The sequence below is a fragment of the Pristis pectinata genome, chromosome 6, assembly GCF_009764475.1.
Source record: "Pristis pectinata isolate sPriPec2 chromosome 6, sPriPec2.1.pri, whole genome shotgun sequence".
NCBI lineage: Eukaryota > Metazoa > Chordata > Chondrichthyes > Rhinopristiformes > Pristidae > Pristis > Pristis pectinata.
The window spans coordinates 62,281,802-62,296,643 of NC_067410.1; the positions used below are offsets into that span (position 1 = coordinate 62,281,802).

Genomic DNA, 14,842 nt, shown 5'->3' on the forward strand with positions numbered 1-14,842 from the left:
AAATTTCCTGTTGCATAGGTAATTTTGTGACAACTCCAGCCCCATTTCTGTTTGACTTTGCCCAAAACACTACAGCACCCTGACCTTTGAATATTTCATTAGGCTTCCAGGTATTTCCCAGAACAACTTCTATGTACCCAGAAAAAATGACTGCTAGGATTGCAAGACCTACCAAAAGGGTCAAAACTCTCTCAGTTGCTCACAGATGGAATAATTTAAAGTTTTTAAATATTGTGACACATTAAGGTCACTGGATACAAGAAGGGACAATTATTATATTTCTCCTTTGTAGAAGCTACATTTTTGCCTGTTTCCAAAGTAACTGGATGCATCCAAGTCGATGATGTGATTGCTGCTATTGGGCCAAGCACTTGCCTTATTTCTATTATGCTCGCTAACAATGAAACAGGAGTTCTCATGGTAATTACTTTCTTCACTTTGGTTTGGGGTTGTTGATCTCACTGGGAAACATAGCTTTTATTATCGATAACTGTCCTGAGAACGTGTTGATAGTCCACATTTCTGAACCATTGGTAGAGGGTTTGTGTTGCTTAGTCTGTCACTATGGAGGCTAATAAAGAATCCACAATGTTCATGTGGAACTGAACTGCTGAAGCCACAGGTCATGAATAGGTTTCCTCCCTGAAAGAACTTTGTTAACAAGTTGGGTTTTGTGACTTAAAAACAGAAAAGGTTGGATATCTTTGGGTATGTAGTACCTGTGAAACGAGAATCAGTCAGTGACCTTTCATTTCTAAGTTCTCCAAAATCTGATGAAATGGGTTCTAAATTGTGCAAATAGATGAGGGATGGAGACAACAAACAGGGTGAAGACCAGGAAAGACTGAATGATGCAAATAATGTTATAAAGGTTAGTGAATAACAAAAGTGTGTCTGGGTGCGGCATAGGCAAAGAGGGTAAACTAAATCTGAAATTCTCGGGAGAGGACAGACTCATCAAGTAGGTCGAGGAATGACAAATGGAGTTTAATTGAGATACGTGTGAGGTGTTGCATTTTGGAAAGTCAAATCAAGGTAGAACTTTCACAGTAAACGGTTGGGCCACGGGAGTGTTGCAGAAAAGAGGGACCTTGGAGTTCAGGTGTATAATTCCCTGAAGGTGGAGTCACAGGTAGACAGGATGGTGAGAAAAGCTTTTGGCATGCTGGCCTTCAGTCAGGGCATTGAGTATAGAAGTTGGGAGGTTATGTTGCAGTTGTACAAGATGCTGGTGAGGCCGCACTTGGGGTATTGTGTTCAGTTTTAGTCACTCTACTATAGGAAAGATATAAACTGGAAAGAGTGCAGAAAAAATTTAGAAAGATGTTGCCAGGACTTGAGGGACTGAGTCATAGGGAGAGGTGGGACAGGCTAGGACTTTCTTCCTTGGAGCATAGAAGACTGAGGGGTGATCTCATAAGGGGTATATAAAATCATGAGGGGCATAGACAGGGTGAATGCACTCAGTCTTTTTTCCAGGGTCGGGGCATCAAGAACCAAAAGGCCAAGAACCAAAAGGCATGGGTTTAAGGTGAGAGGGAAAAGAATTAATAGGTAGTTGATGGGTAACTTTTTTACACAGAGAGTTGTATGTATATGGAATGAACTGCCAGAAGAAGCATTTGAGGCAGGTACAGTAACAATTTTCAAAAGACAGTTGGATAGGTACATGGATAGCAAAAGTTTAGAGGGATATGGGCGAAACACAGGCAATGGGACTAGCTTGGATGGGCATCTTGGTCGGCATGGACCAGTTGGGCCAAAAGGCTTGTTTTCCTACTGTATGACCCTGAGTCTACACAGCAGGTCAGGCAGCATGCAAGAAGGGAGAAAGAGTTTGAAATTTAAACTCAATGACTTTCCATCAGAATCAGAAAAGGTCTGTCTTCTCTCAAGTGAATTCAGATTTAATTTGTCCTCTTCAATCTGAAACGTTAACTCTGTTTTATCTTAACACAGATGCTGCCTGAACTGCTGAGTATCTCCAACGTATTCTCTTTTTATTTCAGTTTTAAGACATCTGCAATTGTCAAATTCACTCCCACCCTCTCTCCCAATCTATACCCCTCCCTTTTGCCCTCACCCATCCCTGCTCCTTCAGCTTGTCTCCCCCACCCCCATGCCAACCTCCTGACCCATCTCCCCATCACAGTCACCTCCCAACCAGTCTCCCTTCCCCACTTCAACTCCTGACCCATCTCCCTTCCCCTTCACCTCCTGATCCATCTACCCCATTCACCAGCCAACCTCCTGACCCATCTCCCTCCACCCCCCCCACCCCGTCACTCCTGAGCCATCACCTCCCAACCCATCTCCCTCTCCTATTCCTTACTCCTCCTCTCCTATTCCTCCTCTTCTCTCCCTCCCACCCCCCACCACCCCCCCCCCCCCGCCCCAAATCCTCCTCCCCTCTCGTACTTCCCAATCTAAGGCAAAACACTTTACTCTGGACCATCAAAAACTGTCACTATTCTTTGGTTGTTTGGTAGCACAGATAAAAACTTCAATTAACTTGTGTTTTATTGCTTGTTGACCCTGGTGTTTACAGAAATTATTTTCATACAGAAAAAGATCTTCCTGAAATTATTGTTAGCAGAAGTAATGTAAGAATTCGGCTTGTTTTCGTTTTGTGTTTCCTTTGCTTTAGCCAATTGCAGAGATCTGTCAACGAGTGAAGATCGTAAATCAACAGAGAGGCAAGGAAATGCCCAAGATTCTGCTACACACAGACGCAGCCCAGGCACTTGGCAAACTGCCAGTTGATGTGCAAGATCTCAGTGTGGATTACCTTACAATTGTAGGACACAAGGTAAAATGTCATCCTTGAAGACTGGTGGAAATTAAAAATAACTGCAGATGTTGGAAATCTAAAACAAAACCTGAAAATGGTCAGCAGGTCAGGCTGCATCTATGGTAAGGGAAACAAAGTCAACTTTTCAGGTCAGAGACTGCTACGTCAGAATTGAAGAGGAGACAAAAGAAACTCATAAAGCTGCAGGGAGACTAGCTGATTATGCTTGGTTACCTGTCTGGCCTCCTTTACCATTCAATCACATCATAGCTGATCTGTATCTTAGTTATTTTCCTTTCCTCTGTATATAAAGAATATTATCCAAATTTCAGAAAAAGGAATTCCAGATTTCCACTATCATTTGTGTAAAACAAAGTGATTCCTGATTTAAATTCTAATTGGATAAGCACTAATTTATAATCATAGCAGGAGATAGTTCAGCCCAATTTTTCTAATTCCATGAAACAGAAGACATGTTTCATCTCTTTTAGGATTATGCTCTCTCACCCATTCTGGATTTCTCCCTCCAGACTAATTAATTTTGTTTTCAATGGATTTTTTAAAAATAATTTTAATTTCCTTTCATTAAATTCATGTTCTCTAAGCAAGTCCACACTGCCTTGTTCTCTGATCAGGTCCACATTCTTTGGGCAGGTCCACATTTTCTGAGGGGTCCACACTGCCTTGCTCTCTAGGCGGGTCTCTGAGTGTGTCTAGACTGCGTCGTTCTCCGAGCTGTGTTGATGGTGCTCAAGAATGATTGACCTGAGCCTTGTAGCACATCCAGAAAGGGTCTCTATCTTTCCCTCCTAGCTTGATTCTCCTCCTACCTCCTTCTCAACAGACAAGGGTTGTGTCTGCCTAATGGTGAGAATTATTGAAGATACAGTAAGAGACAATGAAATATTAGACTTCCAGATGGAACCAGTCATCAATATCTCTGCTTCACCACTGCAGTGCCAGAAGATTTTGAGTGGTAGTTTGATTCTCAGTTTTACAGCACTCCTCTGTGGTTATCGTAGTTCTCCCTTGAGTCGGGAGCCACCCATTAGTCATGAGTGGTGCCGTGAATTTGTTAGACATTGCTGACCGCCTATAATTGAATTCTTCTTCCTTGGATTTATAGGTATGATTATGATTGTCTGGCTGTGGTTTCAGGTTATCTGAACATTAAGGGATGTAATCCCCTTGTTCTTGCACAGCTGAGAGTCTGGTATGCCTTCCTTTATGGCACATGTAAATGGTCAGTTACCTCCTGCACAATGGGGAAGCTTATTTCTCAAAGCCACATGCTTTTGCTAAGAAAGCACCTCCTCCTCTCTCCCCCCCACCCCCTCCCCAAATGCAGCAGATGATACTGCAGCTGCCTGGGATAAAGCTTAATGTGTCTTTTGCTGACAAAAAAATAATCCAGAAGTAGTTCAACAGCTGTAGCTCTGCCCATACCAGATGGCAGATTGCCATGACTCTCATCTTGAGAACATAAGTCTCTGCAAACATTGCTCAGTTCTTGTAGGATAGCTCCTTCCAGCCAGAGCCTTTCTTCCTCTCCTGCTTCTGCCTCTTCTGACACCTTCTCTTTGGGCACTCCCATCCTTGAGGCCCAACAGGACAGACTCACGTCATTGTCTCAGAGAACCAAATGAGTTCTCAACAAACCTGAAAATCATTTGAATCGTGCAGCTGTGGGTGAGTGGGGAAGATGCCTAGGGTGTGGGGAGGAGGTGGGTGCAGGGTGGTGGTTCTTCCAGCTGATAAGTCCGGATTCTTGTACAGGGTTAACAGAATGTATTACCTGAACCATCCAGACCTAATTTGCTAGTGTTGGCATCAAAGCAACTTTGCATGGGATTGATACCATCTACTGCCTACTTTGCCTATCTGTGTCATACTTATGCAACATATGTGCTACCCAATTTGCCATGTCAAATGTAACACTAAAAGTATGCATTTGCAATCCAAATTGGGAGCTGATCCGCACACGTAGTTCAAAAAAAAATGCTGCGGTGCCATCAGTTTCACGATCCCAGTACTTAAAACAAAGTGATGTAATCTAAGTGGTCTCAGATGAGCTGAACCTTAAATCAAAATGTTCAGAGTGTGCAACATGAAAAGCATGTGCTATTTTTGTTTTCTTGATGAGGTTTGTATTTTCCATTGTCCCCCTACAGTTTATGGTCCACGGATTGGAGCCCTGTACGTTCGAGGGCCAGGCACAAGCTCACCAGTGAATGCCATGTTCTTTGGCGGAGGCCAAGAAAGGAAGTTCAGGCCAGGGTAAGTTCTCGGGAAAAATGTAGCGATACTTATTCCTCTTCCAACTGTGCATTGTTTTTCAGCAGTGAGTGAAGCTGTTTGACAGCTGAATGAAACTGTTTTCTAATAGAAATGGATTTTAATTATCACTATCTGATTATCCACTGCCAGACTGATTTAACAAGTTACATTGTAAATTCACTCAACTTGATCTAACCTGCATACTTCTCTAGGATCATCATGTACGATGGCCCTTTCAGTCAGAACATTTCACCCCCTCTCCTGCTTCTGCCTCTTCTAGGACCTTGATCTTGTTTTTGGACCCACTCCTCCTCTTTCTCCTCCTAGATGTTCAACATTTCTTTTACAGAATGGGATCTTTTGCACTTTATTCTCAAACACAGGTGTTGTACATGCTGTAAAATCCTGCCTTGATACCTTTTTCTCAAAGGTAACAACCTAATCAATCCTCAACATACAGTCTTCCTTGGTGCGGAATCTAAATTCAGGAAATACTTTGACTTTTCTGATTAGTTCTTTACCTATAATATGGGGACCACTCTGATCAACAGCAACAATTTATTATACCTGCTTTAACATAGAAAAGTGTGACAAAACCCTTCAGAGCTATCACTGGGAATAGAGATATTAAGATGAGTGATTATAAAGTTTGGTGAAAAAACAAGATTTTATCTGCAGACCTTTCTTTAAAAAAAGGTGCAAAATACCAGATTTCCAGTTTCCTCTAAAGACCAGTCTATTTGCTCCCTCTGTTTTAATTTGACAGAGTCAAATGGATGGCAGAGTTGGAAAGCTCTCAGTAATGTATTTACACAAAGAGTGCTATAGAAATAGGAAGAAAGCTCAAATTCTTTCTTCAATATTTGATTTTGGCTTATTGCATATCATTCACTGTTTTCTACTTACTAATCTAAAGTATTTGAAGTCCCTTTCTGCACATGAGAAGTTTGGCAGGAATGCAAATTGTTGATACACTTCCTGGGACAGTCACAGAAGCATCAGCCTGTCTTGTGACTTGAAGGTCGCATTCTGGCATTTTTTTACAGTAACTTTTAAATGAAACTGAAATGGTAATTATGAAAATGTTTACTGTCTCCTAAAAAAATAGGTTTTGCTCCATACAAACAATTCCTTTCCCAATTTGCGTCTGATGCCACATTGGTGTCAGAACTGCTCTTACTATGAGAATTTAGCTACGTAACATCCATGACCATACAGCGAAAACATAATGACCATGCTGTGACTGGGTTCGAATCTGAGCTATACCACATTCATCTCTGGAAAGGGGAATGCACTTTTTGATGGATATATTGGCATTGGGCACAGAGCCAAACTGTAGAACACAGAGATTTAGGATCACACAGCACAGATACAGGCCCTTCAGCCCAACAGACCATCAAGCAGCCACCTTGCACCAATCTTACTCTTAACACATTTTATTCTCCTCACATTCGCATCAACTCCACCTTCTTCTCTGCCCCTCCCCACCCCCTAACAACCAATTCTAATACTCGCCTACATCCTCAAGGTCATTTACGGTGGCTAATTAACCTACCAACCCACAAGTCTTTCAGATGTGGGTAGAAACCGGAGCACTGTAGGAAACCCACACAGTCACACGAGAACATGCAAAACTCCACACAGACAGCACCAAAGGTCAGGATTGAACCCAGGTTGCTGGAGATGTGAGATATCAGCTGTACTAGCTGTGCCACTGTGCATCCATTATCAGAACTAATGGATTTAATTTAAGAGTGTAAATTCCATAGATTGAGCTTGTAGTCTCTTGGGTAGGGAAGAGTAAATATGATCTTGTTAAGCAACACACAAAATACTGAGGAACTCAGCAGCTCAGGAGCATCTATGGAGGGAAATGGACAATTGTACGTTTTGGGTCGAGGCCCTTCATCAAGAGCCTTCGTTTGAATCCTGATGAAGGGTATCGACCTGAAATGTCAACTGTCCATTTCCCTCCATAGATGCTGCCTGATCCACTGGGTTCCTCCAGCATTTTGTGTGTTGCTCCAGATTTCCAACATCTGCATTCTCCCTTGTGTCTTCATGATCTTGTTAAGATGTTTCATTATATTAAAGGATTTAATGGTAGGTAGAAAATATTTCCTCAAATTGTGAAGTCAAGAATAAAGGGTCCTAACCTTAAAAATTGGGCAATTTAGGGGCAATGTTGGAAAGCAATTAACACAAAAGGCAGTAGAAATGTGGAACTCTTTCCCAAAAAGGTAGTATTTTCCAGGTCAATTGAAGATATAGAACCAAGATTGATAATTGAAGTTGTGATTAAGTGGTGTGGGATTGAATGGTCTTGCTTGTTTTTCATCAGTTTTGTAGTACGTATTCCTTTTTTCAACTATGACAGATTGCTTTTTAACTTCTAGATTTCGTTGTATCTTTATTGCCAGACAAATGGCATAAAAGTGCATTGACTCCATGTTTCTAAATTGCCAGATTAATTGTTCTTTTGAAGTCAATTCAAAAGAAAACTAAGAGAGGTCTCTATTGTTTTGCTTTTCTAGACCAATTCAGTACAGTTGGACTTTTTAGCAACATGTGAGAAGTTCGTATCGCTTCCAATTTATTAAGTATGGGTCTGACTTTGGAATCCTCATCATTTCACTTAAAATTGGTTTAGAACCAATTTCATACATTTTAAAGGATGTTAATGATATATTAATTATAAACCTAATATTAAACTCACAATTTGTATTTCCGTTACTTTTTAGTACAGAGAACACACCAATGATTGCAGGACTCGGGAAGGTAAATAACACTTTGAGGCCAATACCCTTTCATTGAGCAAGTTATTTCCTAGATATGGCAAGAATAATTAACCCTCGCCTTCATTGTGAATCTGAGATGGAGCAATAGCTTTTGCTGCCACTATCTGTACTTCTGTTCACGTAGCTGGTACAGCGGAGATGCACCAAGACTTTCACTTTCCTCCTCAAAATCCAGCCACATAATTGAACACTGACCATGGATCTAAATACGAGTGAACCCCTGTGTGCATTATGTTTTATAGTTCTGATCAATGATATTGCTTAAAAAAAACAGAGAAGATTATTGGTGGAGCTCAAAAACTTTGTATCATGAATACCAAGGGTAAGCGATTCAGGTTTGAATTTATAATGGGAATTGAAAGGCTGCAGTAATTTGTGCAAAACCTGAATGATTACAGCTGACATTTCTTTGAGTTACACTGAACTTGCATTTGCCAGACAACAAGTAAACCAATGCTCCATACACTGTAACTGTAAACTCAATTGTTATGGGAGTCAGATCAATCTCTAATTTGCCTAAGAAAATGGTTCCTGGTTTGGATAGGACAATGGTAAATCAACTTGTATTAAATGAATCTGAGTGACAATGAGTTAATTAGGTTGAATAAGATAAGGCAAAAAAAATGTCAGATCTACAAATCTGAAATGAAACAGAAAATACTGGAGAAATCAACAGGAAAGGCAGCATCTTTAGTAAGTTTCAGCCTCCACAAGAACACTCTATGCAAAAACTGCATTTCACTGTGTGTTTTGACGTACATGTGACTAATAAAGATAGCTTATGATCTTTCATCTTAACTGGGAAAGAAAAGCTGTCTGGCGGGGGGGGATGCGGGTGGTAAGAACAAAGGGAATACTTTTGACAGGGAGGACCAAGAGAGACTGATGACCCCAATTGGGGTTGCCTGAGTGAGGGGGAAGGCGGCTTGTTGATGGCAGCTAAACAATCTGAAGGAAGTATAAACAGAAGGATAACAGAAGAGAAGGAAACAGACAAAAAAAAACATGTTGGAAATGTGAGTTATGGATACAGCAGTTGCTGGAAAGCTAAAGGAGAATGATGCAAAAGCCCAACAATGAGGCAGTATCTGTGAGGGGAGAAAGAGAAAAGCTGAGTTATTTCAGAGTTTCTGGGTATTGAATATCAAAAAAAATTGCAAATATTAGAAATTTGAAACAGAAAACACTGGAAAAACTGAGCAGGCTGGACATCATTTAAATCATGCAGATCTTCTGTCCTGACTTCGGCACTCATACCTGAACATTTCCCAGTACTCCTGCAGAATCTAACCAGGAAACACAAATACCCACAGATTTCCCAGCTATCAGGCTGAGTTTGTGCTGATGATGGGTTAAATCTGGTGAAACCATTCACGTGAATGCAAGGCATTGGTTGCTAAGAGAAACTTAAGTTTTTTTCTTAAGGTTAGTTTCAATGTTTTACATTTACTACACTAAAAATAAAAATACCACTATTCTGTGCTTTCTGGCCATTAGTTGTTGTTGTATCCATAAATTTGCTGTCTGCTTCATCCCACAATTCTAACTTTGTCAACATCTATCATATGGTAGTTTGTTAAACCAGCTCATCCAAGCCCTTTGCAAATAAGCTAGTATATAATCCCTGTCCTTTCGTCAAAGTATATTGTTACCCTGTAAACCAAGCTTTGTAATTTTGTCATTCATTCCCTCTTGGTCTCCATCCTATCACACATATTCCCTTTGTCCTCTCCACATCTCCCACTTCTCTGCAACTTTGAACGTTTCATTTCCAACTTTTCCCAGTTCAGATAAAAGGTCATGGATCTGAAACATATAACTGTCTCACCTGTCGAGTTTTTCTAGCATTTTCTGTTTTTATTTCATAGTTCCAACATCTGCAGATTTTTGCTTTTAATTTATATAAATTATAAAATGTGTAAGCCTTGCACTCCTGAATAAGTGGAAACCTGGTTATAATAATTATTGTCCTACTGTTTAAATAGGCACTTGTAACAAAGAGAGAAAAGTAACATGACAGTTAGCGTTGGTCTTCAACTTCTCTTTCCTGCCGTGTTTCCCCAGGCTGCCGAGCTGGTTGTTAAGAAGCTGGAGATGTATACCAGTCACATGAAAGAAATAAGAGATTACCTAGAAGTGAACCTGTTGGTATGTTTAACTAACTGTATGATAGTAATGAAGGATTAGTTTGGATGACTAATGTGAGACATTATTTGATTAGTATAGCATGCTTGGGAGCTATTGTTCATTTCACAAAACTCTAAACCAATGGATATTTTTTTCTTGAATCATGTCCAGGTATATTGCAGGAACTATTTGTGGTATTCTGTGTTCTCTGTGAGGATTGAGTTCAAGACCAAAAATTAAACTGTCATGTGGTCTCCATACAACACATTAAAAATTTTTAAACACTGTATCATGAGTTCTATATAAAATAAGCATCTATTCTCAAACTGTTAAACAATTGTTCAGACTGCTTTGAGATGTGGACCTTGGTTCCTTCGTACAAGATGCATTCAAGCTCTAAATCAGCTCATTATTATACCCTCATTTTTTCAAGAGTCCACAAGACTGGCTTCATGAAGGGGGGCAGGTGTTCTCTGAACTCCACACTGATAATTGTGAACATGGCCATCTCAGTCTGTCTTTGTTTATTAATCTCATCATTGTCCATTCACTCTATCCCTCAAGTCCTTGACCATCTCTGAGTCTTTTTGATTGTTAACCCCCCCGCCCCCAACTATAGTTCATTCACTATAGCTTCTCAGTCTTGTTGTCTCTTGTAGTCTTCTGATATTGCATGATCGTACCTAGTATAGCTGCTTACACCCACCCACCCTACCAAGGACCTTCCACCCTCCTGTTATTGTGTATAATTAAGGGAGACTTTTTATAAATGCATCCTTCCCTAAGGATTGGTACCTGTATCCTGACTTGCATAGTCTTGTTCATTAGTTCCACTCCAGCAAAGCCCCTAAATCTCCTCTTCCTTGCTTATATACCCCACCTTCCTGCCCCCAGCTATGACTGTCCTGATGCATAATCTCAGCCCGAAATGTCTACTATCCCTTTCCCTCCACAGATACTGCTTGACCTTCTGAGTTAGAAACGTAGAAACATAGAAAACCTACAGCACAATTCAGGCCCTTTGGCCCACAAAGCTGTGCCAAGCATGTCCCTACCTCAGAAATTACTAGGCTTACCTATAGCCCTCTATTTTTCTCAGCTCCATGTAGCTATCCAAAAGTTTCTTGAAAGACCCGATCGTTTCTGCTTCCACTACCATTGCCGGCAGCCCATTCCACACACTCACCACTCTCTGAATAAAAAAACTTACCCCTGATATCTCCTCCATACCTACTCCCCAGCACCTTAAACCTGTGTCCTCTTGTGGCAACCATTTCAGTCCTGGGGAAAAGCCTCTGACTATCTCCCCGATCAATGCCTCTCATCATCTTATAAACCTCTGTCAGGTCCCCCCTCATCCTCCGTCACTCCAAGGAGAAAAGGCCAAGTTCCCTCAACCTGCTTTCATAAGGAATGCCCTGCAATCCAGGCAGCATCCTTGTAAATCTCCTGTGCACCCTCTCTATGGCCTCCACATCCTTCCTGTAGTGAGGTGACCAGAACTGAGCACAGTACTCCAAGTGGGGTCTGACCAGGGACCTATATAGCTGCAACAACACCTCTCGGCTCCTAAATTCAATTCCCCGATTGATGAAGGACAATACACCATATGCCGCCTTAACCACAGAGTCAACCTGTGCAGCCGCTTTGAGCGTCCTGTGGACTCGGACCCCAAGATCCCTCTGATCCTCCACACTGCCAAGAGTCCTACCATTAATACTATACTCTGCCATCATATTTGACCTACCAAAATGAACAACTTCACACTTATCTGGGTTGAACTGCATCTGCCATTTCTCAGCCCAACTTTGCATCCTATCTATGTCCCACTTTAACCTCTGACAGCCCTCTATACTATCCACTACACATCCAACCTTTGTGTCATCCACAAACTTACTAACCCATTTCTCCACTTCTTCATCCAGGTCGTTTATAAAAATCATAAGGAGTGAGGGTCCCAGGACAGATCCCTGAGATACACCACTGGTCACCGACCTCCATGCAGAATACGAGCCTTCAACAACCATTCTTTACCTTCTGTGGGCCAGCCAGTTCTGGATCCACACTGCAATGTCCCCTTGGACCCCATGCCTCCTTACTTTATCAATAAGCCTTGCATGGGGTACCTTATCAAATGCCTTGCTGAAATCCATGTACACTACATCTACTACTCTCCCTTCATCGAAGTGTTTAGTCGCATCCTCAAAAAATTCAATCAGGCTCATAAGGCAGGACCTGCCCTTGACAAAGCCATGCTGACTATTCCTTATCATATTATACCTCCAGCAGTTTTTTGCTTCAGATTCCAGCATCTGCAGTCTCTTATGTTGCTCCCGCTGTTTTCACTAGTGAGAAAGTCATGAACAAGGAGACATAACTACAAAATAAGGAGCCAGTCACATAAAACTGAGCTGCTTAGAACTTTCTTCTCTCAGAGCGTGGTGATTCTCTGGAATTCTCTGCACCTGTGGGCGGTGGAGGCCAGATCATCAAATATGGAGATAAATCAATATTTGAAAAGTTGAGGAATTGAAGGAAACTAGTACAGAAGAGGAGTTGAGGCCAGCTGGATCAGACGTGATCACGTTGAAAAGTGGGGTCGGTTTGAGAGGCCTGGCAGCCTACTCCTGCACCTGTTTTCTTGTGTGAAATACTTGCACCCCACATTTCTGGTAACATGCGTATCCTTGACTTGCATTGGTCCTCAACTGACAGCTCTGCCTTCCACTGCCCAGGCCCCCTGTCTGAAGTTCCTATATTCAGACTTCTTCCTTTCTCTCCCTCTCATTTTTCTGTGACGCCTACCTCTTTAACAAAACTTTTGTTTCCCTGCCTGATGATGTTCTATATGCTCTTGTGTCATATGTTACTTTATAAAGCTCTGGTGAGTGCTCTGTAGAATATTATTAGGTTATGGATGTTTTTAAAATGCAAACTCCTATAGTTTCATCTCTGGGTGACTTTTTTTTCAGTTGGTTGCAATGGTTTCACTTAAAAACCTTCCATTTTGTGCCAGGTGCATGTCACTATGTAAATCCTCCTCTTCTCTTTTTATTTTGTATTGTCCAAATCATTCAATCCATTAACTCTCTGTCTTTGATTTCTGTTTCCTTCCAATTTACATGTTTTGAAATGTTCATCCAGTTTTACAGTTCTGGCTCTTCGGTCAAAATGGTGGCCTCTATTGCTGACTGATTTTATTTTTAAGAATAATTATTTATTCATCTCTAACCAAAAGATTTTTTTACAGTCTATGTGGCACTTTGTTATAATACCTGCTCCAGGGAATGGTTAGATGTTTATCCAGCATGACTTTGTCCGTTGCAGACAAAATAAACTGGTGGTCAGCCCATCTCCAGGCTTTATCAATTAGTGAGATACCAGTTATAACAGGATGGGTGATTCACTTGACAGTGTGCATTTTGGGTATGTGAACTTTCATCAGTGGAATTTGAATAGGAAATGGTTCGTTACAATTGTCCAGAAGTCCAGATTATATAATTAATGTTTTTCTGTATTGTATTATTGACAATAGATAAAATCCGAATGACCACATAACTAACTTGTTTTTCTATTCCTACCCCTAGACTGCCTTTGGAAAGGAAAAACTTTATTTCAACAACCACTTCCAGGGCTCGGACAGCTTACCAAACATCTGCAATGTGTCCATTCTTGGGCCTAACCTACAAGGTATGGCAAAAATATATAATAATTAGTCAAGCATAAAATTGTACAAAATAGAAGCAAGCATGGGTCATGTGCTCTCTTGGACTAATCCTTGTTTACTACCACATCCACTTTTTACGCCGTATGATGTACTAGATTCTCATCGTATAAAATATATTCCCTTTTTCCATTCTTCCCACCAGTGAATAACTTTGCATTTGCCCACATTCGTTCCCCCTTTGCTGATTTCTTGCTCATCCACTTAAGCGGTCAATGTCCCTGTGCAAGAACTTTTCATCCTGCTCAGCTCCCTCTCCCCCGTAGCTTTGCTAAGATATGATAGATTTATACAGCATGGAAACAGTCGGTGCTGGTCCTCTGTTGTCTGTCGAATACAATAACGATTTAGATGATAATGATTAATAAGTTTACAGATGACTCCAAAATTGTTAAGGTTACAAAAGATATGGATAAACTTGGGAATGACAGATGGAATTTAGCTCAGCCAAGTGCGGGGTGTTGCGTTTTGGGAAGTTAATCCAGGGCAGGGACCTAGATATTGTTGCAGGACAGAGAGACCTCCGTTAATGGTTCCCTGAATGTTGCAACGTGGGCAGTCCGGGTGGTGAGTGAGGTGTTGGGCACGCTTGCTTTCAGGGCACTGAGTGCACGAGTCAGGATGTCATGTTGCACTGTACAAGATGTTGGTGAGAATTCGCTTGGAGTACTGTGCAGTTCTGGTCACCTAGCTACAGAAAGGATGTGTTTCAGCTGGAGAGTGTGCAGAAAAGACAAGGAGGTTGCTGGGACTGGAGGGCTTGAGTTACAGGGGGAGGCTGGAGAGGCTGTAGCTGTTTTCCCTGGAGTGTTGAAGGCTGCAGGGTGACCTTATAGAGGTGTATAAGGTCATGAGGGGTATAGATAAGGTGACTGTGAACAGTCTTCCCCAGAATTGGGTAGTCTAAAACCCAAAATCCTAAGGTGAAAGGGGAACTGTTTAGGTAGGACCTGAGGGGCAGTTTTCCACACACAGGTTTGTGAGTATGTGGAGGAAGCTGTAGAGGCAGGTACACTTACAATTACACTTAAAACACATTTGGACAGGAACATGGATAAAAAAAGGTTTAGAGGGATATGGACCAAATGCAGGCAGATGGAACTAGCCCAGGTAGGCAACTTGGTC

The 14,842-nt window shown here is 41.4% G+C and overlaps 1 protein-coding gene across 1 annotated transcript in view; it reads left to right on the top strand.

Annotated features, from left to right (window-relative positions):
- scly (selenocysteine lyase) overlaps positions 1-14,842 on the top strand; it is a 37,592-nt gene that overhangs the window by 17,249 nt on the left and 5,501 nt on the right. Inside the window, exons 6-11 of the mRNA XM_052019009.1 lie at positions 293-420; positions 2,648-2,816; positions 4,963-5,068; positions 7,810-7,846; positions 9,931-10,014; positions 13,581-13,683. Of these exons, the coding sequence (XP_051874969.1) occupies positions 293-420; positions 2,648-2,816; positions 4,963-5,068; positions 7,810-7,846; positions 9,931-10,014; positions 13,581-13,683 (627 nt within the window). The remainder of the gene's footprint in view (positions 1-292; positions 421-2,647; positions 2,817-4,962; positions 5,069-7,809; positions 7,847-9,930; positions 10,015-13,580; positions 13,684-14,842) is intronic.